The following is a 21,481-nucleotide window of genomic DNA, read 5'->3' on the forward strand; positions in this document are numbered from 1 at the left end:
TTAACGTTCTTATAAATTAGGTAATAACGCCGTGTACTCCTCGCGTAGAGACGCGCGTGAGAATAGAGACTCGTAAACTGCCGGTAGTCGCACGATTTTACGCTCGCGAGGCGCCTCGATCCAAGCTGCCAGAAAGATAGATCAACGTGAGGATAATCGATGGACAGTGTTCTTACTAGGCTGTACAGGCACGCGCTGGTACATATGCATGTATCTATATACATATAAACATATATATATATAAGTGTAAGAAAAATGGATAACTATTCGCGAGCGACCCCGTGTAAATACTATGTCCGCAGGGAGCGAAGGGAGAAAGGGATGGCGAGCAAGAAATACCTGTACCATATCGTAATCAAACTTTCTCGCGTGTGCGTGCGTGTGCGACAACGAGAGATAAGAGTCGAGAAGAAGAACGAGGAGAGAGAGAACGAGCGAATCGTAGAGAGAAAGTGAGAGAGAGAGAGAGAGAGAGAGAGAATCGATTTAATATATACAAAGTATATAATTTTTAAATTATTTGTAACGAACAAGCGCGTCGTATAGCGCCAGGTAGCGAGTTACAACAAATAGTATGCACGAGACGATACGAGAGTGTGTGACAGTAAGTGCGAACGAGAGAGAGAGAGCGAGAGAAATTGTCCGAAAGGGAAGCGAATCTTCCTCGAATTCCCGCCACGCCTCCCTTTCGCTTCCTGGTTTACTGTACACTCTTTAGATGCATGTAGAGCGAATACCTCACGACAAAGAAAAAAAAAGAAAAAAGAAGAAAGGAAGAAAAAAGAAAAGATCACTCTGTTGTAAATATAATTTTATATGTACGAGCCGAGAGAGAGAGATGAGGTGTGTGCGTAGGTGACTTAGCGACACGCGCTCGCGAAGACACCCACCCTCCCGACTACCCCTTTCAATTCCGAACGGGATCGTTTTTTAGCGGGACGCTGCTCGTCGAGCGGAAATAATTCGAGAAAAAAAAAAAAAAAAGATAGAGAAACCGGGAAACCAACGAATAGCTTTACTTTTGATTAGAAGCGGGGGCAGCCTCCGCCCCCGGCGACGATCTGGAGGAGCGCGTAGAAGCACGCGACAACCGTTTATCGTTGCCCCCGTTTCTCGCCGCATTAAATCTCAATTTGTATGCGGCGCAACAATAACGCGAAATTTAAAATTTTAATAGACCGCGCTTGTCCGGGGTGACCGGCGTTCTCCGCGTCGCGTCGAAAACCGCGAAAAACCGGTATCGACCCGCGCGAGAGGCGGTCGCGAGGGGTACGCGAGAGGGAACGCGGGCGACACTAAAAAAAAGGTGAACTCTGTAGTATGGGGTGGTATTACGTTACGTACTTATATCACGGGGAACGAAAGCGCGCGCGACCAGTCGCGTATGATCAAAGATGCGTAGAATCAAAGAGTGCAAGGGTAGTGGACGGGGTGCGAGTAGGGAAGCGGATGAGGGTACGCGAAACCACGAGTCGCGTTCGATCGGGACGGAGGGTGAACGGAGGCACCGCGGAATTAGAAGAGGGACAAACGCTTTTTGTACGATTTTACGTCCATGTTAGTCGAACCGTTTTTCAAGACCGTTTTTTATATATATAAGTACGTATAAATATATATAGACACGCGCGTGTACAGTAGGTACGACGGAACCTAATTTATTATCATTGTTCTTATTTAACGAGACGGGGGATGCGTGATCGTGTCGCCCCCACCCCACGGCTGCCTGCAATTCTATATTCGCCGATCGAGTACTTTGTCGCAATCGAAAGAGTTGTTATATATCGACATTAAAGAAGGAGCGCGTAGAACGTATTGATTATTGTGCTATTATTATTATTACCACTATTATTACGATTATTACCGCTGTGCGTCGCGACCAGAGGAGTGGAGACTGGGGAAAGTTCGATTTCACCTTTCGTTTCTCGTTCCTTCCGGATTTTCTATTTTACGACAGCGGCAGCTAACGCGCGAGGCACAAGATGCAAACGAGAAATATGCGGTCTAGTGTTTTAAGTAACGACGAACAAGGCAGCGCAACGAACGAACGAACGAACGAACGAACGAACGAGCGAGCGAGAGGTCTCTTTCCCTTTTTGGAACGCGTATACGAGTCGCGAGGTTATTAATTTATTGTTGCGTTCGAACGGGGGAGAGAGCGGGGCTGTCACGTTCCCTCCCCTTCGGTATCGCTGATTTTAGCTGGCGATTTAGCGATATAGGCAGAACGGAGGACAGTGGATGAAGAAAAAAAAAAAACTCATAGGCACTAGAGTACCTCGGATGATAACAAGTAGCACTCTTGAAAGTTAGCTTGCACGGGCGTTCTCCTTTTCCATCGCGCCGCCTTGCAATCTAACGGAGTGGAGAAGGGTGAACAGAAAAGGGCGAAAGATCGATCGTCCTATGGGACGAGCGGACGGGACACGAAACTCGGTGAATCGTGACGCGATCGTGTTTAAAAGAGCACGCGATATCGGCCCGATCGATGGGGAGAACACCAGCTCGCAGAACAGGGTAACTAGCTCTAACATCTATCTCTTACGTCACTTAAGAAAGAAAAAGAAAAAAAAAAAAAACTATCACACTCGTTCACCTTATGGTATCACAGGTTCACTCTAATCACGAATGTCGGCCAAGGCTAACTCGAGACACTATCACACCTTCGTACTAATAAACGATTTACTATTCAATTTCACACGACGTCTACGTGATTTCCAACCCTTCCCGCGCGCACGCAGCCCCGTGCGACGCACGGATCGTTACCTCGAACGGGACGAGCGATCGTACCGGCGACATTTTGTTGGGCAATCTCTTTTTTTCGAATTGCCCGTTTATATTTTTATATTTCTTGTTAATATTTAAAATCGATCATGTGCGTACACACGCACGTTCGTTTTATTCGTATATTTACGCGCCGCTACATAAGAAACGACGGGCGCCGCTATTTAAATATTCATTGGCCGGCAGAAGCAAACGAGCGTGAATAATCTGTAACAACAGTGAATGACGGGGATAACTCGATCGTAAGTCCAATTTCGCGCGCGTGTTTTCCATTAAGCACGCATCGGTTAACGCGAATGCAAATTTCATTGGAAAATCATTTGTCACGAAATAAACTTTTCATCGTTCCGAACACATTTACGGGACGAAATCCGGCGTTCCGCCGCGGGATTCAGGCGAACGGAAATCCGACGAAAATTGCATTGTTAACGGCTCGCAAGATCGAGTTTCGAGACTGCCCAATGCTACGATGAAAATTACGCTTCGAAGGCGCTGGTGCCTCTTTTCGCGTCAGTTTTCGTCAATTGAGAACGACAAAAATCCTAGGAAGATTTAATTACACGCGCGCGTGGGATACGCTTTGAATACGCAACAGACGCAGCCACCGATCGCGAAACGATCGAAGAAGAAACAGAGGGAAGAACGAAGCTAATTAATCGCACTAGCTGGAGCGCGCAGTCGCCTCGAGTAAAACGTAAAATTGATAACCGAATCGCGCGTTCTGCAGATTTGTTCTTGAATCTCGGTTGATCTTCCTCTCCAGCGTGCTCGTTTTTTTGTTACCAGAAGAGAATGCACCTTTGATCTCGAGGAGGAGCACCGTGGAAGGGGGATCTGCTCGTAGAAAGAATTGTTTAAGATGTTCCAGAAGAAATGGATTCGTTATAAATTTTCATCGGGATTGCTGGTCGTCGACTCTGCGAGCTAGGCAACATTATTAATTAAGATAAGAGCGGGAGAAATTAATTATCGTTCCTTGAGACAACGAGCGGCGGGAAAGCTCCCGGCGCTTTGGAAAATGAAAGGTCCAGGGGGCGAAAGTGCGAGAAAACGGGCAGCTGGATGCAAACAAGAACCGCATGACTGAGCAGCCGCGATGATCAATATTAATGGGAATCAGACGCAACGGCTGAGTAGCTCGAGCTTAGTTGCGCGTAAAACGCCGTCTTCTTTCCACGGCGAAATTAACCGTAGCCAACTTCGCAATATTTCGGCTTAAATTAAATTTCGCCAACGACACTCGTGGCATTTTGTTGTATCCTAAGTTGCCCTTTAATTAAATAGTTTGTAGTTCCTTGGGAAATGTTTCTATTTAAATTAAACGCGGCAACGCAACGACCAGGCGAACTGTTCGAGTTTGATATCGCGTACAAACAGCGTGGCAATTTCGTTTCCCTCGCCCCGTCCCGTTCCTCGCCCTCGCGCGCGTCCCTCCGCCCGCACAATTTCCATCCCTCGATGCAATTCACCCCGTTCGGGTCAATCCTCGACTATCTTCGACGAGGTAAATACAAAAGGATCGGGCAAAAAAATTCCGCGGACCGTTCCAACCGAGCGGAAGATCATTTCTTTAGGGAAACGAACGCGAGGATCCGCGGCGGATGTTTAAGGGCAGAGAGAATGAAAAGCGAGCCGGGAGAGGAATGTCGAGAGGGCGCGACGAAAGATGGACGGCGAGAGGAGCGAAAGAAGAAGAATATTTCAATCACGTCGAGGGGGCGGGGATCAAATTAAGAGCTCGTGATTTTCCAGGACGAGGGGACCGCGAGGGGGTGAAGGATACGGCGAAAGAGCGAAATCTCCGGTCGAGGCGTATCTTTCCCAGCTTTCCGCGGCGAATGTTCGATATCTCTCGACGAGGATTAAAGTGGCGGACAGGGGCGATTTTCAAGTATGCAAGGGTTGTACATTTTTGACAGCCTTCGGTCACCCTGGCCTAGTTTCTCGTCTTCTCCGTTCCCGTCCCTCCGACCCTTCCACGGCTGGAACAGATTAAGAGATTCGTTGGTGCGGCGTTGAACGGACGAAGGTTGACCCGCAATTAACACGCGCTTCCAACCCTGTCCGTGTACACTTCCGGCGGGCGCGTGTACATGCGCTGCCCGTTGCGATGAAAAGCGAAGCTAGACGTGGATCCGCGCGCGAGAGTGTGCCTAGTAGAGGGAAAAAAAGAGAGAAAAAAGAAGGGAGAAGCCAGCGGCGACGCTAATTGTGCAATGGACGAATGGAGACGAGCCTTCAGAGAGGCTTACCCGCGTTCTAAGGAACTCGAAAAGGAGAGCTGGCGGGGTACCCGCAGCCAGACGCTTACGGTCCAGCTTGCGGCCCACTGTGCTCGTTTCGGTCGTTTCAAGTGCCACACATAATGTAACCACCGGTGTAATGAAGCTTTCGTACGCTTCCACGCGATAATCACCACCGGCGAGAGCCTTCGCGCAGAGGGACAGAGACGCGTACACGCGAACGCAACCGAATTTCCTCCGAGAACCAGAAGCTGTTTCACCTCGATTCAAGCGGCGCGTACGATGCGATTTCTCGTCGATCGATCGTAACAAATGAATCTTTTGGGCGAATTTATATCAAACGGCGCGAACGCCATCGTCGATGTAACCAGATTTCCGGGTGAAGGTGAGTGAGCATCGCGGCGAGGGTGGGTTTTCGATGAAACGCGGGTTTAATCCCCCAGATTTTGGGGACGTTTTAAATTTCAATTATAGACCAGGAGGGAAGCGTTCGCCCTGTCTCGCCGTGTCTCGCTCGTACGTGTAAATACGAGGCTCGATTGTTCCCGGTCGGTCAATAAAATGCTGCGTTCTGAATATATATCCTGGCTACCGGGGGTTGATGTGATGCAGGAGGGGGAGGGGAGGGACGGAGGGCACCCGCTAATAATTAAATGCCGGCCGGATTGGTTCGAACGTTGTTTTAATCCTGTCATTACCCACAATGACGATAGTACCTACGCGGCGGTCATTCATTGAGGCGAGTCAATTACGGGAAAGCGTTATCGAGTTTCGAAGGGTGTAAAACGGAAATAATGATATTTTGATCGAGGCCAGCCCTCTCGACACGCTTTTCGATCACGCTCGCCGGCGTAAAACCCTTTGTCAAAGTGGCGAAAGCAACAAGAGTGGCCGTGCGCACGGTCAAACGCACCGCTGATTTATGCACACCGACAGGTAATACGTCCGTGATTCGGCAAACGATCAGGGGAGCGGGAGGGATCGTATCGATTCGTTTAACGCGAATTTCCTCCGGAATAAAGAAAATCGGCGCGCGTTATACCGTCTACCGACCTCCGCGATAAAACAATGCCGCTGGCGCGTGCGTTATTTCGGTAAATTCGATAATCAATCACCGTTACCCGATATATAGACTCGCTGGAATAAGCCCTGTTGAATCGCGGTGACAGGTATCGCGAATATCGAGGAACCGATAATCCTATCAGGCCCGAATAAAAATTTGTTTCGACGAGAATTTCCAGCGTAATAAATATCACGCCGCGTCGCTCTCCATTCCGTTTCTCCTCGAGCCGACCCGCTTGGGTCGGTGGTGAACAACACACGCGTGCCAGCCACGTACGTACGTCTTCCACACGGGCTCTGGTTTTTATTGGCGTCGCGGTGGTAATTAATAATGGCGCGATGCCTACCGGTGGTCCAATCCGTATAAGGTACATTGGCCGTGATTTATAGGAGCGTAATGAAGCCTGTTCCCCGCAGGAGCCTCGAAAACTAAAGAGGATATACGCGCTCGTCGGCTCAAGACGATGCGGGGGAAGACGGAGGAAGGAGCTGCTGGAAGGACGCTTCCTCCTTAGGTGCAATAACGCGTGTAGGACTAAGAAGGGAGATCTCCATCCGTTAAAGATCCCTGACACCGCGAACCGTGGTACGCGTGTCTGGAACCACCAGACTGCTCTCTCGACGAGGAGAGGATTCAGAACCATTTGTTTTCTTCGTTAGTTTTTACTCGTCATCTACGCGTCTTCGATTGAAATTGCAATTGCGAGATGAGTACGTCTGATTCTACGCATGGACGAAAGCAGTTGGAGTACGATCATGGCGGAGACTCGAATTGTCCGCGTGACACGAAATAAGGCAGCGACGGTCGAGAGAAATTCTCCTCTCGGGAAGGAACAGTCGGAAGAAATTGGTTTGACGAAAATTTATGCAGCCTCGAATAGCCGGACACGACGTCCACGAGGAAAGATACGCCGCGCGGCTTGCTTTATATTCCGTGGTCGGATAGCGTGCAGACCTTTTCCTTCTCTTCCGGGTGACTCTTTTTAAAAATTTACAGGACCGTACGTAGAATCGACGTCCCTACCTTTCGAATAATATCAGAGATGATACGACGTATACGGCTCGAAGCGTGGTAAATGTTTCAGCCGATGGGACCCGTCGACTGGTCCCCCGCGCGAGCGATGCGAAACCCGGGACGGCGTTAAAAAATTGACAAAGCGCGATGATTTTCAGACGGGACGAAATTCGTTGAACCCCAACGAGAGACGTGCCCCGGCTGACGGTCAGAATCGCGTTCCTCGTTGGCGAACCGAGCCGTTAAGTAACTCGTTTCTTCGTGCTGCTCGCTCCGCGACCGGCAAGACAATTTACATCTTCAGAAACGAAGGGAACGCGCGATGGGCGTATTCCTTGATGCGCCGTGGAAGCGAATAAAAAAGTCATCTCTCGCGGCACGCTCGTCCAACGAGTTCCAGCTCGAAGAAAGAGAGAGAGAGAGAGAGGGTGACTTTTTACCGCGAGAGTTGTCTCGCAATTTTCGCCGGACAAACTTGCGCGTAATGGACCGCGTACATCATACTTATTCCGCATGAAATAACAATTAAGCGCATTAATTAACAATAAACGGGGATTTCAACGGGTCGTGCGTTTGAGATCGCGACCCATCACTATGGCGCTTCTAGGGACATAAAACGCAGGCGAAGACAACGTGTTCCTGGACGTGCACGCGCAGCCTCGCAGCCGACGAGGAAAGAAAAAAAAAGAAGAGAAAATGGTAGCTGGTGGCATCGTCGCTCGCAACAACCAGCGTTACTTTTAATGCGCGTAACCTCGCGGTGGCGCGCGATTCAGCGACATTTATCGCCGTGGGACACGAGATTCGTGCGCTCCGAATGCAAGCCCTTTTAATTGCCAGGGCCCCCCGTTTATTCGTACGTTTTTAGCAGCGCGACGGGTGTTTCCGTGTTTCGCCCGTTCCGCAGGCTAGCGTGCAATTTGGGCGAGCGGAAGGAACGCTGATGGTAGCAACGAAGTAGCCCCGAGGATCCTGGGCCAATTTCGCGTAGCCCCCGACTATTTTTAGGCCGAACGTCGAAAAGGCATTAGGCGAAATGGGAAATTGCTCGCGTTCTTCGCGTCCGCGATTAAACGTACTCTCCTCGACGGGACAGCGGAGAAGAGTGGTAGGAAGGGTTCGAGCTCGTTCTCGAATAATTATACCGGCCGCGCGTCGACTAGCCGACGAATTCTTCCCGCGGCCAGGCGAGAAGGGTCGAAACGAAATTACCAAATTACCCGGAGAGTTGCGCGGCAAGAAGCACGAAATTGCTGGTCAGGAGAGAAAGGGAGAAAGAGAGAGAGAGAGAGAGGTGAATCGACACTCGCGACTGGAGAGAAATAACAGGCTGATGTGCTCGGTGGAAATAAAAGGGCCAACGCAACGATCGTTCCGACTTCTCGATATCAATCTCGTCGACGCGAGTGCTCGCTGAGGGGATGGGCTGGGTATAATATCGCGTAGTAGGGTATCAAGCAGCAGACCGACGGCGTCGGTCAGCCTGTCGTTACAGCAAAAACAAAAGGCAAGGATCCCGACGAAGCAACGCGAACGAGCTGGCGAACGGTCGGGGTGGGATCGTAGGTGGTGGAAAAAGAAAGACTCGCAAGCGGAGGGTGAGTTGGTCGCGGCCGCGAAACAACTCCGTTTGTCTCGAGCCCCGTGACGCCCTCGTTATCGACGTCCCTGTACGTAGAACTCATTTGCTTAATTGCCATGATTACCAGCAACCGTCGTCGTCGTCGTCGTCGTCGTCGTCGTCGTCGTCTACGTCGTCGACTGAGAAGCCCACTAGGAGTTTCAACGGGAGAAGGTGGTTGCTCGCCCCATCGCCGTTCTCCAGCCTACGTGATACGTAATTCGTGGGGACGAATAGGTACAGTGGGGCGGTGGTGTGCGAGGACGTGTACAAATGCAACGACTACCCCAGCGACGTAACATTCGGGAATGCACGGCACGATGGAATCGAGGCCGACTACCTGGAGCCGCACGCACTCCATTCTCGAACGCGACGACCGATGGAGGGTGGAAAATAATCGGTTCGATGAAAACGAAGAAAAAGAAGAGGGTGAATCACGACACGCGGTGATCCTTCTTTACTCTCTTTTCGACAGGGGTGCGGATGCGTGCTTGTTCTCCGATCTCTTTTTAATGCAGATTCGTATACTGCGGTTATAGGTGATCGATGGGATACGTAATACGAAAAAAAAAAGATATTTTCGCAAAAATGCACGCTTGTAAATTCGTGTGGAGCTTCTATAAAAAGTTACGAACAGCCATCCCGACTACCTCAAATAGTGCTCGTAGTGTCGAACTTTCACTGTTATAGGGAACACAAATTTTACGGTGCATTAAAATGTAAATTATCCGGTACTAGATGAACGACCACGAGAGAACGGGTAATACGCTCGTATCTAGTTTACGCCTTTATCGTTAAACTGCTGAAAAATGTTCGTCGAAAATGTTGCGCGGTATTTTAGAATTATTAATGTTTGCGCAAACACGTTACGTTTCCATAGATTGCTACGTGTAACTCAAGCGAACAGCGATTTACATCGATTTTCCGTCTGCGAGCAGATTTTCCTTGCGAGCTAATTATGATTTAGCGTCCGTTCGATCGTGCGAAACGAAACCCCATAAGTAAAATAACTTGGCGTTTTCCGTGTGTGTAACAGCAGTTAATCCCAGCGCAGATACGTTTGTATAATTGCAACAGGACGAATTTCTGCTACGAGCTTCGGGAAACAAAGCTTTTTCAAATGAGTACAACCGCTCTGCGAATCACATCGCGAAATAACCGCGTAACGAACGAAACGATAATTAACAAAATACCATGGGGCGAGATTATTGTTGTCGCGAATGATTGTCAGCGACGCGTGATTCGACTGGCGACTGGCTCTGAAACGAAATAAAGAAATAATCGTTACGTTTGATTATGTCCTCGCACGCGAGGCAAAATTGTGAATCGCGTATACAAAAGCAACGAAAACATACGTACTTTGATACCAATCGTTTCAGATTGACCGGATTAAAACGGTTTCTATTTCACGTAACAAAAACCGCAGTCGACTTTCTTGCCAGAGCTTCGTATTCGAAAGTGAAGGAAAAAATTGCGTTGTCACGCTGGCGGCGTAAAATAATGCGGCAGAAGTCTGCAGCCGTGTAAAAATAAAGGTACACGACAAGAATGGAACGAAGAGAATAACCGGGGAAAATAAAAACGCGCATCGAATTTATGGGCGCGATGTAATTTTTTTCAGGAAGCTCGATTTCGCGTTTCAAAGCAGCCAGAAAATAGGAAGAACAAAATCTCTACTATCGCAGAGATCGGAAAAATGAGCCAGAAATATTAGCCGAATAAAATCAGAAGGAGAATTGAGAGGAGTAATTACAATTGGCTCCGTATACCTCGGCATATTGATTTTTATTGCAAATTGATTCTGTTCCTCTTGAAGAGAACGGATATCGCTAGAAAATTGGCGCCACGACTCGCATCGTCGTCTACGCATCTTTTTGCATTAAGCATTATACGCTCGCGCATAGAAGTGTACATTACGCAGCGACCAAAGTGGGCTGTCGTGAAACTGTTCCAATTGCTCTCTCGTTTATTATTCCATTAGGTACCAACGGTAGTCTTCCCGTTGTAGCGTCAAGTTATGGGAGACGGCAAATTATTTACGAGGCAAATGTACCCTTAACGTTCCCATATGCAGATTTACTGGAGCTACTTCAGCTCATTACCGCATACGAAATGTCGGACTTTGCTGGTATTGAATAAATAAATATTTTCGGTCACGACCACGGAACGATAGTTAACAGTTTCTCGATATTTATGGAGCCAACCGTAAGCTTATAGGCCATCGTATTTCGATCCGCGAGGAGTTTCATTTTACTCCCTGCACAAATCGTGGAATACTTCTGGATTGTTATCGTCCAGAAACAGGCACCTGAAGATGTCGTTGTAGAAATTCGGATAGTACTCGCAAGCTCTTTTACAGTCAGGCGAGAAATTAATCTCTAGCAAGAGAGGCTGCATCTCCTCCTTCTTCCATTCGAGCATCAAATCGATAGCGTATACAGCTCGACTTTGCGGATTCTCCGCGATCCCTTTCGGCGGTTCCTCCGCGACGGCAGCCTCGAAAACCTCCCTGAACATGTGCAAAATTTTTGGCTCGACACGCTCTGTCCATGAAAAATCCGGGTGCTGCCTCTCCCATTCCAAGATAAAGTCCGCGCACTTTACGTGACAAAGTGGAGTGTCCCCTGAATAATTCATGACTGTGAAATGTTGTTCGTACACGTCGAAATTATTTAAAGCGAATTCCTTATTCGCGAATCTTAAGAAGAAGTTTTTGTAGGCGTACACCCTTAACGGTTTCACAGACTTTAGCATTACCACGTATCGCACGTCGAACTTAACTTTACCGATTTCCGGTCTCTCGTAAAGAACCGGATCGGTGATATATTTCTGCGCGATTTTCGGCCCTGTACTAGGCAACCGTAATATGTGGAACAAATTTTTCGTTACGTGCGTATCTAATCCCCTAGCTAGATTCCACGGTTTGCAAATCCAATGATTATCCAAACCCATTGATTCCCTTTGCTCGAAGTACGCGACGAATTCCACTAATTCCATACTTAAATTGTACGTGGTTGGTAACCACTCTGGATAAGTCTCGAGTGTATCCGGATCGTAAGACTTTTCGCCTGCTTTTCTTCTGCATACAATGGATAACAAATCTTTTATGGTCAGCACATTTTCGAATGGAAATTGATTTACGAAAACATGCGGTGAACGAATGCTTAATTCTTTGTACTCTTTGAAATGTGAGGTGTACCATAAAATATCAGCCTCGTCCTCGTAATTCACGATTTCAAATGCTTCGTCATTTAGATAGTCATTTATGTACGTGTACTGTGAGAAAACTTTTAATTTCATTTTCTTATCTCTTTGGAGAAGCTGCGGATCTACTTGTTCTGGTAGACTCTCGCGAATGTGACCCGCTAGAAAGTAATTTTCGTCTGGCTCCACTTGTAAAAAGCTTTCGCCGACAAACGATGTTTCTACCCAAGGTAATAACAAAGCTTTACGTTTTCTAGGGTCAGTTGTGTGACCTTCTACAAAATCTCTTGTAACTTCTTCTTCATAGTCAACATCTTTTATAGGAAACAAAAGTGTGTATGTAACACCTTCTGGTAAATACAAGAAAGGCACTGTTCTGAAGTTAGGATCATCGCTGTGATTTATTGCTGATCCTACTTCATCCATAATGTACCAAATTGGCATTCTATCCTCTATCGATCCACTGCTTAAAGAAAATGACTGGTTATACCTCCACATTTCATTCAATACAAAATCAATCTTTCTATCTTCATCTGCATCAACATCGCAGCCCATTAGAGTACACATACGATCTAATAAATGCGGTATGGTCGATAAGTGTTGTCTGGCATTGCCAATGTCATAAGTCCATGCGTGATCTATTAAATAAATGTTATTTGGATCTCGAGCAGAAATGCCATCCTCGTAACAAATAGACAGTTTCCAAATAGGATCTCTTACATCTCTTTCGTCATCATCATAATCGATTCTTATTAATTGAAATATCATGCCTGAATCGAAAGTCTGATACTGAAGTTTCTTAAATAAAATTTCCCAAAATATCCTTGGAACTGCAGAGGATTCTAATTGAGGTTGGTGTGCTTGAAGGAAAGTGTTGAATAATCCTACTCCATCCATTATATAGAGCTGAAATATAATCTGAAAATGTATTCATGTTTCTAACACTTTGCACTTGGATGAACTAAATAATTTTATAACAAATTGTTATTATATCTAGAAATAACATCAATAAAAAGTTACTTACCTTTTTTTTCAATTATTTATGTATCAAACCGTGCGATAAATCACTTAGAAATTCAAAATGTTACAGGATCATGAAAACACTGTAAAACATAACCTCTTCTTCTGTACTAACAACTTAGTTGTACGTGAGATTATTACGAGTATTCCTAACCATAATTTAGAATACAATTGTATGCTTAGAATACAATGTATTCCTATAATTTCAGTACTTATTATTTCTTACAACTTTGTGATTACCGTAGTACTGTAATTAATAGTTAAATTTATAGGGAAATTTTCGTTCGAACATTTTCTAAGTAGAGAATTTTGTTCACCAGTTGGACGTTGAGATCCCTGAGGAACAGTAGAAAACAGTGATGGCTGATTTCGTTCTTCCTGTTGGCGCTCAAAGTGTTTCAGTCTGAGCCGGCGTATTAAGTGGTGCATTATTCTTGGCGGTTTGATTCGTACACGTATGTTTCTAGCTAGTATTTTAGTATTGTTTATTAGCAAATTTTACACATAAATAAAATTTGCTTCATCTATTGTTTTCTTACTTTTATACTAATTCAAATTTTATAATACAATTCTATCTTCGATTTATCCGTTGCACATATATGTACAAACATATTACACGTGGGCTCGGAGTATATACGAAATTTTAACCGTTTCTTGTACTTCTAACAGGATAGGCGCATTATAAAAGGATAAAGTAAGATTTATGTAAACGATGGTCAAATCATTGTCGGTCAAGAATAAAGATAATACTCCGAAAAAGTCATTGAATCTTCCGAAGGACGGATTTGTACATAAGAAAAAAAATCAAAAATTCAAAGAAACACCAACTGGTAGAGTTCCATTGATTAACGGATCGAAGACGCAAAAAGAGAGCAACATGAAGGAACAAAATGTACAAAAACAAAAAAATACATTGCTTCAGAAGTCCTTGGAACAGAAGAAGAAAGGCCACCAAAAAGCTGGCAACAAACAGCAGGAGTCGCCTAAGAAGGAATTAGATAAGAACAATTCTCTACAATCTGAAAAAGATGATACTGATTCTGAAGAGGATATTAATGAAGGAATTGTATTAGGAGAGCAAACGTTAATGGAAGAAAGCGATGATAGTAACAGCGAAGAAGAATCTGATGATGATAGTAGCGAAAAGGAACCAGCTCTGCCAATTCTTCTTGGAACAAGTCTAGCAGATGAAACTGATGAAGACGATGAAGATTACGAGGAACAATTAGAAGAGAATGAAAAGAAGGGAGTCAAAATGTTCAAAGGATTAAAACCAAATGATAGCATTAATTCTACTAAAGGAAGTTCAGATAAATCAGCTACTGATGATGCTAACACCGATGAGAGTGATGAGGAAGTAGAAGAAGAAGAGGAAGATGACGATGAAGATGAGGAGGAGGAAGAGGCTGATGAGGATGAGGACGAGGACGAGGACGAGGATGAAGAGGAAGAAGATGATGACGATGAAGAGGAAGAATCAGAAGATGAAGTTGCTGAAGGATCTGCTTTGGGTTTAAAGGCACTTCTAGGTAACAGTATTGCTGATGACGATGATGATGACGAAGATTTTGTTGAACCAGGAGAAAATGATGAAGATGATACAGCAAGTGAAGAAGATGAGGAAGAGGAAGATGAAGAGGAAGAAGAAAATAATACAGTTAAAAATTCTAAGAAAAATAAAAATAAGGAAGATAAAGATAGCTCTATAGAAGAATTAAAAAATGATGAGAAAACAATTTTTGTTGGGAATCTTCCAAAGGATGTAACAAAAAAACAACTGATCAAACTATTCAAAAAGTTTGGAAAGATTGAATCGATCCGTTTGAGGGGGATGGTACCAAAAACTTTGAATGTACCAAAAAAAGTTGCAGCGAAGACTAATGAATTACACCCTAAAATAAAGTCAATTTATGCATATGTTAAATTTGCCTCTGAAGAATCTGCTAAAGAAGCTATGTCTATGAATGGCACAAAATTTGAGGGGAACTATCTCACTGTAAATTCAGCTAATAAATCAGAGAACAAACATCCCCCAAAGAAAAGCGTATTTGTGGGAAACTTACATTTCCGTAAGTAATTAACAATGTAAAAACAAAAACAAAAACTAAAAATTGTTAGATGGTTTAATATTAAAATATTGTTTAATTTTCAGATATTAGTCAGGACACAGTTAGACAACACTTCGAACAGTGTGGTGAAATAGAATCTGTTCGTATAATTAAAGACAATAGAACTGGAGTAGGCAAAGGATTTGGATATGTTAATTTTAAGACCGAAGATGCAGTTGCTTTAGCATTAGAACTCGATGGCACAACACTTTCTATGCGACAAATTAGAGTGAAACCACATGCCGAACAACATAAAAAGAATAAAGAAAAGCATAGAAAGAGATCACTTTCTGCTGAACATAGTGATAGTTCGCCTAAAAGGGCAAAAAGTAGTGCAGTAGAATCAGTATCTGTAAGCTAGTCTTGTCACTTTACTTTTTAAGTAAAAAACTGTATTCTTCAATAAAACATCAATAAAAAAATGTTTATTTTTCAGATTCGTAATAAGAAAAACGCTATGAGAAGAAAAATCACAAAGGAAAAGAGTAAAAGTCCACAAAAAGAAACTGAGTTCCAAGGTCAAAAGGCTGACGCAAGTAAAAAACTGAAGAAAAGCAAGTTGGACAAAAAGAAGGAAATTTTAGCAAAAAAACTTACAGCTAAACCTAAAAAGCCATCGAATTAAAAGTAGCATAAACAATACTGCTAACTTATAAATTTTTGCATAACAATTTATTTTAATACTTAATGTAGCGATACTTACAGAATGCTACAGTCTGTCTTTTAAGTAAAAATATACATATAATCAAAACGTTCTTAAGACTTCAATTAGTGTATTTTTTAGAATACGGAACAAGTATTTAATGTTTAATAAAATATTATTTTCTATGAACTTATATTTTCCATGTTTTTTATTTTCGAATGCAATTGTGATGGCAGATTTTGTGCATGTACTGACGCGCATTTTAAACAAAATCGTTTTCCAAAATATATACTGCATCCTAAGCACACTGGCTTCTTACAAAAATTGCAATCAGACCCTAATACTAAAACTTCTCCTCTGTTAGGCAAACTAAAAGGATCTTTCATAATATAACACTCTTCTAAATAATTTAATTGTCGCGCGAATGGTGGTTTGATGCCCTTAAAGTCAAAGCGTTCTTCTAACGAACAGTAAGAACATTTAAACACTCCTGTTGTGTCTTTAGAATCCTGAATAGCGGACGTTAAACCCTGGTTGTGTTCAATAATACGAATCTCGCTCGTAGATGTACTAGGGATAGATTCCATCCTATAAAGTAATATGGATGGTAAATACTCTGCAATTTTTTATTATAGCATATTTATTTTAATATTTGTACAATACAATTTTGTATATACAAACGCAAAATCATATCTAATTTCAGAATATATTTATTCTTTTTTGTTAACAAAAGCATTTTGTGCTTGAGTTTCTTGTGGCCACCAAACAGGTTTCAACACTTTTAATTTATTGTTGGATAAAGTTAAAGATTTAGCATTTAGAGATTCTGTGATTCGCATTAAGCCTAATCCGTATCGATTTTCAATTCCCCTAAATTTACCGATTGGATTACCATGTTCGTTAATAATTTTATCGTCGTATAGAAAGGACATGGTAGGAACCTCGTCAAATAATAAAGGCATTAAACGTTTTCTTACAACACCAGTGTGATAAGTACGTGCTGTAAGTTCCTGACCAACGTAACAGCCTTTATGAAAGCTAACACCGTGCAGATAATCGCAGTTAATTTCTAATGGCAACGGCTTCCCTGGCGGTAAATCTTCGATACCCTCAGCTACTCCTAGTTTATAACGATATCCTTTGTAACTCAAACTATTGGTGGAATCTAACAATTCCGAGTTCAAATGCCTAATTATTTCATTTCTTTCTACGTTTGATTCTGCTAAAATTCTAATACCTAAATCAGAAAGTCTTGGATCCTCGTATATCATAATATTATCAACTACTTTGCTTACTTTATTATTAAGAGTACCACATGGAAATATTAAACCTTCAAGCTTTTGTCTATCACCGCTATGTTTGTTATTCATATAATGACCAGGATCAAAGAATGTCCAAACATTCATATTATCACCTAAATGATCTATATCTATTCTTTTCTTAACACGGTACATTTTCAAATGCTTTTGTAGAGGTTCTACAGCTTGTAAATCGCATTCGATATAATACACGTTATCTTCCTGAGTTTTATAGATGATAACATCGTACATCACTCTACCCTTAATATTTAGAAATAGTGCGTATAAATTGGCCGCCCCTTGTTCGAAATGCTTCATATCATTTGTAATCAATCCTTGTAAGAATATTGAAGCTTCGTTCCCTCTAACCCTTAGTAAGCTCTTATCTTTTAGATGTTCTAAAATTTTTGACGAGGATTGCGAAGAATTATATCTAAGAAACTGCTTTCGCAGCTTCCCAAGATTATCCAACTCGTGTAATGGTAAAATAAATCTTCTGAGACACGCAATCATTGCACCAAATATCACCAAACTATACGTATCGAATTTTACTCAAAAGTCTGACCTTTGCAAAGAACAGAAATGCAGACAACCAGTATAAAATGTTTAACGAACTCCAACCTCAAATTATCTATTATTTCTATAGCGAAAAAAAAAAATTGATAATCTTACGTTTTCGTTTGGCGTTACGCTATTTCATAGGATTTCTCAGCCAATATTTTCACATAAATATTCCTGTTGCAATATAATTCAATGTCTTAATCCCTCTCCTTGGGTAAAAGGAGAACTCTGCAGTACGTATGCAAGCTAGCTATCCAGTCGCGCTACAAGCGGCAACTGGACGAGACAATCAACGACATTTTCGCGGGTAATACAGAAATTTTAATATTCGATATGACCTAGAATTAGAAATGACCTCGCAGGATCCCGATCGATTGAAATTCAAATAAAGGTCGAAGAACGACTGACTATCTCAGAACGTCCTTGAATTCAAAACTCCACCCGAATTCTTACATCAGTTCTTACATAGTTCCTCGCAATTGTACACATTTAGAATATCGTCTACGCAACTTGTTTCAATCGTTCTAAAACATAATCAATAGGTTACCGTAGAAGACAGAGGGAATCTGCATGAGAACGATCCGATGGATGCTCATTGTCAGGGATATGGTGTGGCCGTGCGAGAAGAGGATGAGGCTACGTGCGTCAGCGAAGATGGAAGGGAGAGTCGATGCGAGCACTCTTCGCGAGGCGATCGAGAAGGACGACGAGCACGACGAGAGCAATGGAACAGGAAAGGAAACGCGACGAAGAGTACGATCGCGGTACCGGTGGACGCGGAGGGAAAGGAAATCGAGTTGTGTGACGGGTTAGAACGTGCGCGGGGGTCGCGGCGCAAGCGTCGACTCGCTCGACTCGAGGGGCGTAGAGGGGGAAACCTGCGCGCGCATTCCAAGCGCGCGTCGCTTGTAAATACATAGTTCTATTCTCGGTAAGAGAGCGTATAGCCGAGCCGAGAGTGCACGTTCGACACCAGTCGAGAAACCAGCTGGGCTCTGGGTGCTCACGATTGAAGCGCCACTATACAGCGTTCGGTACGAATCCGTGCGAGTCTCCCGATCGAGGCATCCAGTGTATCGCAAGTGCGCACACTTGGCCGGATCGAGTCGCTCGAACGTTCGCACGGGGTCTCGTCGAGTGGCAGCTACAAACACGGTTCAAACGCGGCTCGTCCCTCGCCGGATCGACGGGTCGATTTTTGAAAAGTGCAACCGCGACGGTGTCAGGTGCCGCGAAATCATGATTTCCGCGCCTTAGGGCGGGACTCCTTTCTCTGGTCGGGTCTCGAGTGTTCGCCAACCGAAAGTGTGTACGCGGCGGAGCACGCGTTTGTCTCGCATCCGATTTTCCGGCGCACGATCGTCCGATCGGGAACCATGTACTCCGACGGCTACGAGGTGGACGGCAGCTGGGTGCTGCGCGTCTATGTGACCGATCTTCAGATCGAGAGGAGCTTGCGGGTAAAAGGAGAACTGCACATCGGCGGTGTCATGCTTCGACTGGTCGAAGATCTTGGTGAGTCTGATGTTCTTTTTCTCGTTCGACGTGGTAGCGTAGAAACATCCCGGATGCGTTTCCTTCGCCTCGCGATCGAGGAGGGGAGCGCGCGAAAATTGAAAATTCGAACGATCGTTGACAATAGATCGCGTAGATTAATTTTCTGACACGCGATAGGCGAGGTTGTCACGTGATAGCTTTCGAACGATCGTGTCGAGGTTTAAACGGCGTTGATTACCGGAAGCGTGGCCCTTTCGACGCGATACGCGTGCCTCGCTTTTCGAAATGCCGGACGAAGCTCGTCGATGGTGCAGCCCGATCGAGGACGGCGCGGCGGAGCAGCAACAAGTTGCGGGATTATTAGCGTGTCGTTGCAAGGAACGCGACTGCTCGAGATGCGGTCTCCCACCACTGAAGACAGCACGGCTGAAGTGTGCACGGGACTGGAAAAACTGGACGGTCGAACTAGTTTCACCATGACGACGGACCTACGACGGACCAGCGACTCCTTTATATGCTAAAGGGAGCTCCCACAGCTTTGTCGAGGGACGAGAGACACGTGAAACCGGCAGCCGATTCCTGTGTCTCGCACCGCACGTAAAACGAACACCGTACGGTCACTTTCCTCGTAGATAAGCGAGTAACCGAGTTGGTGTCTGATTCCCTCGTGAATCGCCGCAGGAGGACAACTGGTTCCATGAATATTCCTTGGCCTCTCCGCCTACTTTTTTCACTTTTGCTCCTCGCTCCGGACACGGCGGCGGTGTGTTGCTATTTTCGTGTGGAGCGGTTTCTCGCCGCGAGACCAGACGCAGCATGAGAGCTACTGTCGGCCAGCACACTGGATAATTAGCCAGGTTGGGAGTAGGCTAGTTTCAGCCTCGACGAATTAGCCAATTTCGATCAATTGAGCGAGCCATAGCCCACGTATGTACACGTCGCCGAATAAGCGAGAGAACATATCGCAAAGCCCGACCGCTGGCTGCGAGCAGCTGTCCTAAAATGGTGTCGTCGAGAACGGTGTGCTAATTGTCCGTGAAATTCACCAAGGCTAGCTTCCACCTAGACCAGAACGATAGCTGGTGGTCGATCAATGCCGCCAGTTCGTTTCCGGCCAACGGAAGAACCGTATACGTGGAGGAAAAATTGATAGACCGGTTAGATGAATTTGCTCGACGATGAAATTACCAGACTCGATCGTATATTCTTCGACGCCTCTCGTAACAGTTAAAACAGAATGTGTCTGTTGGCTTATTTTTTCAGCATCGTTTACACACCGCTGTAATTTACACCTTCGCAGCGGATATCGGTTTCCCTTTTTCATCCGTTTGCTGGCTGTTCAGAGACGCGAGTTAAACTCTTGCTGTACGCGTCAGACACACCGTTTATCAAGCGTGTAGTGTATTTTCGGCAGTGTCTTATGAAGAGGACATCCCCCGTCTCTGTTGCCTCTACGGCCACGCGACGGAGACCGAACCGGGCTTAATTTTAACTTGCCGTTTCCTCCATCCGATTTTTCGAGCCAGCTCTCTTGCCTTCGCATACATACACGCATATGCCACATTTACCGACCGTCTCTCCGATCCCAAAAGGGATCTCCAATGTTCCACGCCGGTCTGGCCCTTTATCCCTTCATTAAATCTCGTCCTGTAATCCCTAACTAAGTTATACGTCTTCTTTTTACGTTGGCGGTAAGTCAGTCTTCTTTCGTGATTTCAAGGGGGTTGGCATGTCCTCCGATCCCTGTGGAAAACGATTTTTTTTTTGTTAAGATTTATCGAGTATCAGACGGAGAATTAGCTGTAAACGCGCGTTGTATTTTAAAAGATTAAATTCAACCCCGTGCGTGTACGAGACACGTGTAGTAATCGTAAAACAGTCGAGCCACCCGTTTCCATGACGTAGTATCGAGAAGGGCATAATCTATGACACTCCGTGTAGCGTTTGTCGTTATCCCTCGCCTATCAAGCCCTGTGCGATGACGAAAGCCTAACGACCACTTCGCACGCCCCGAGTTTCATGATATATTCCACGCAAGCGTCAAGGAATTGTTCGAAACGATTCACGCATTCTCGCGCGATCCACCCGTTGCAATTTCTGCACGCAACTCTGAATGCGCCTCTGCGAAGGGCTGCACTCCCGAAAGGAACGTGGCGAATGACTACTTCCGGTTCGAGAAGATTTCGACTATAATGTTTGCTCGTTGCTCGCGCGACAACCGCGATAACACTCGTATCTCAGAGATACGTCCCCTCTCTATATAAATCCACGATAATTTCACGCAAGTGCCGATATACCCACGCTTTGGGCATCGTAACTTTCCGCTTCGACAGGTAGAACAAGCGCGTTTTCAATCGATCGTCGTTTCGCGGTGGATATTCTTTAAGCTGTTCCGCGAAGCGTTGAACTCTCCGGGAGACGAGTCAGG

General features: G+C 44.9%; 4 protein-coding genes across 8 annotated transcripts in view; 2 read left to right on the forward strand and 2 right to left on the reverse strand.

The window, feature by feature from the left end:
• Positions 1–10,556: 10,556 nt before the first annotated feature.
• On the reverse strand, positions 10,557–12,844 carry Ttll12 (Tubulin tyrosine ligase-like 12). Of its 2 annotated transcripts, XM_076902380.1 has the most exons (2): positions 12,647–12,753; positions 10,557–12,564 (listed from the first exon to the last, which is right to left on the reverse strand). In XM_076902380.1, exon 2 carries the CDS (start codon positions 12,491–12,493, stop codon positions 10,973–10,975), a length of 1,521 nt encoding a protein of 506 aa, XP_076758495.1. In that variant the 5' UTR covers positions 12,494–12,564; positions 12,647–12,753; the 3' UTR covers positions 10,557–10,972. The 2 variants fall into 2 exon arrangements, with proteins under 2 accessions (XP_076758495.1, XP_076758486.1); XM_076902371.1 differs by having other exon boundaries at positions 10,557–12,844.
• Positions 12,845–13,294: 450 nt separating this feature from the next.
• LOC143427859 (uncharacterized) lies at positions 13,295–15,886 on the forward strand. 3 transcript variants are annotated; one of them, XM_076902355.1, is made up of 5 exons: positions 13,295–13,401; positions 13,616–14,303; positions 14,379–15,015; positions 15,099–15,406; positions 15,491–15,886. In XM_076902355.1, exons 2-5 carry the CDS (start codon positions 13,659–13,661, stop codon positions 15,677–15,679), a joined length of 1,779 nt encoding a protein of 592 aa, XP_076758470.1. In that variant the 5' UTR covers positions 13,295–13,401; positions 13,616–13,658; the 3' UTR covers positions 15,680–15,886. The 3 variants fall into 3 exon arrangements, with proteins under 3 accessions (XP_076758470.1, XP_076758462.1, XP_076758475.1); XM_076902347.1 differs by having other exon boundaries at positions 13,616–15,015; XM_076902360.1 differs by lacking the exon at positions 13,295–13,401 and having other exon boundaries at positions 13,543–13,640; positions 13,725–15,015.
• A 433-nt stretch (positions 15,887–16,319) lies between these two features.
• LOC143427905 (iron-sulfur cluster assembly factor IBA57, mitochondrial) lies at positions 16,320–17,821 on the reverse strand. The gene is made up of 2 exons (XM_076902415.1): positions 17,668–17,821; positions 16,320–17,560 (listed from the first exon to the last, which is right to left on the reverse strand). The coding sequence occupies exon 2, from the start codon at positions 17,506–17,508 to the stop codon at positions 16,408–16,410; it is 1,101 nt and encodes a 366-aa protein (XP_076758530.1). The 5' UTR covers positions 17,509–17,560; positions 17,668–17,821; the 3' UTR covers positions 16,320–16,407.
• A 1,006-nt stretch (positions 17,822–18,827) lies between these two features.
• The window catches only part of LOC143427891 (unc-112-related protein), a 39,968-nt gene continuing 37,314 nt past the window's right edge, over positions 18,828–21,481 (forward strand). For both annotated transcript variants that reach the window (XM_076902403.1, XM_076902394.1), the window contains exon 1: positions 18,828–19,071. In XM_076902403.1, coding sequence (XP_076758518.1) covers positions 18,933–19,071 — 139 coding nt within the window. In that variant the 5' untranslated portion in view covers positions 18,828–18,932. The remainder of the gene's footprint in view (positions 19,072–21,481) is intronic.

This window comes from Xylocopa sonorina, chromosome 1 (genome assembly GCF_050948175.1).
Source record: "Xylocopa sonorina isolate GNS202 chromosome 1, iyXylSono1_principal, whole genome shotgun sequence".
NCBI classification, from domain to species: Eukaryota; Metazoa; Arthropoda; class Insecta; order Hymenoptera; family Apidae; genus Xylocopa; species Xylocopa sonorina.

Coding starts and splice junctions, on each gene's coding strand:
- LOC143427905 (XM_076902415.1), bottom strand. CDS start 17,508: ATGATTGCGTGTCTCAGAAGATTTATTTTACCATTACACGAGTTGGAT.
- Ttll12 (XM_076902371.1), bottom strand. CDS start 12,823: ATGGATGGAGTAGGATTATTCAACACTTTCCTTCAAGCACACCAACCT.
- LOC143427859 (XM_076902347.1), top strand. CDS start 13,659: ATGGTCAAATCATTGTCGGTCAAGAATAAAGATAATACTCCGAAAAAG. Junction 15,016..15,098: donor TGTGGGAAACTTACATTTCC/GTAAGTAATTAA, acceptor TTTAATTTTCAG/ATATTAGTCAGGACACAGTT. Junction 15,407..15,490: donor GTGCAGTAGAATCAGTATCT/GTAAGCTAGTCT, acceptor TTTATTTTTCAG/ATTCGTAATAAGAAAAACGC.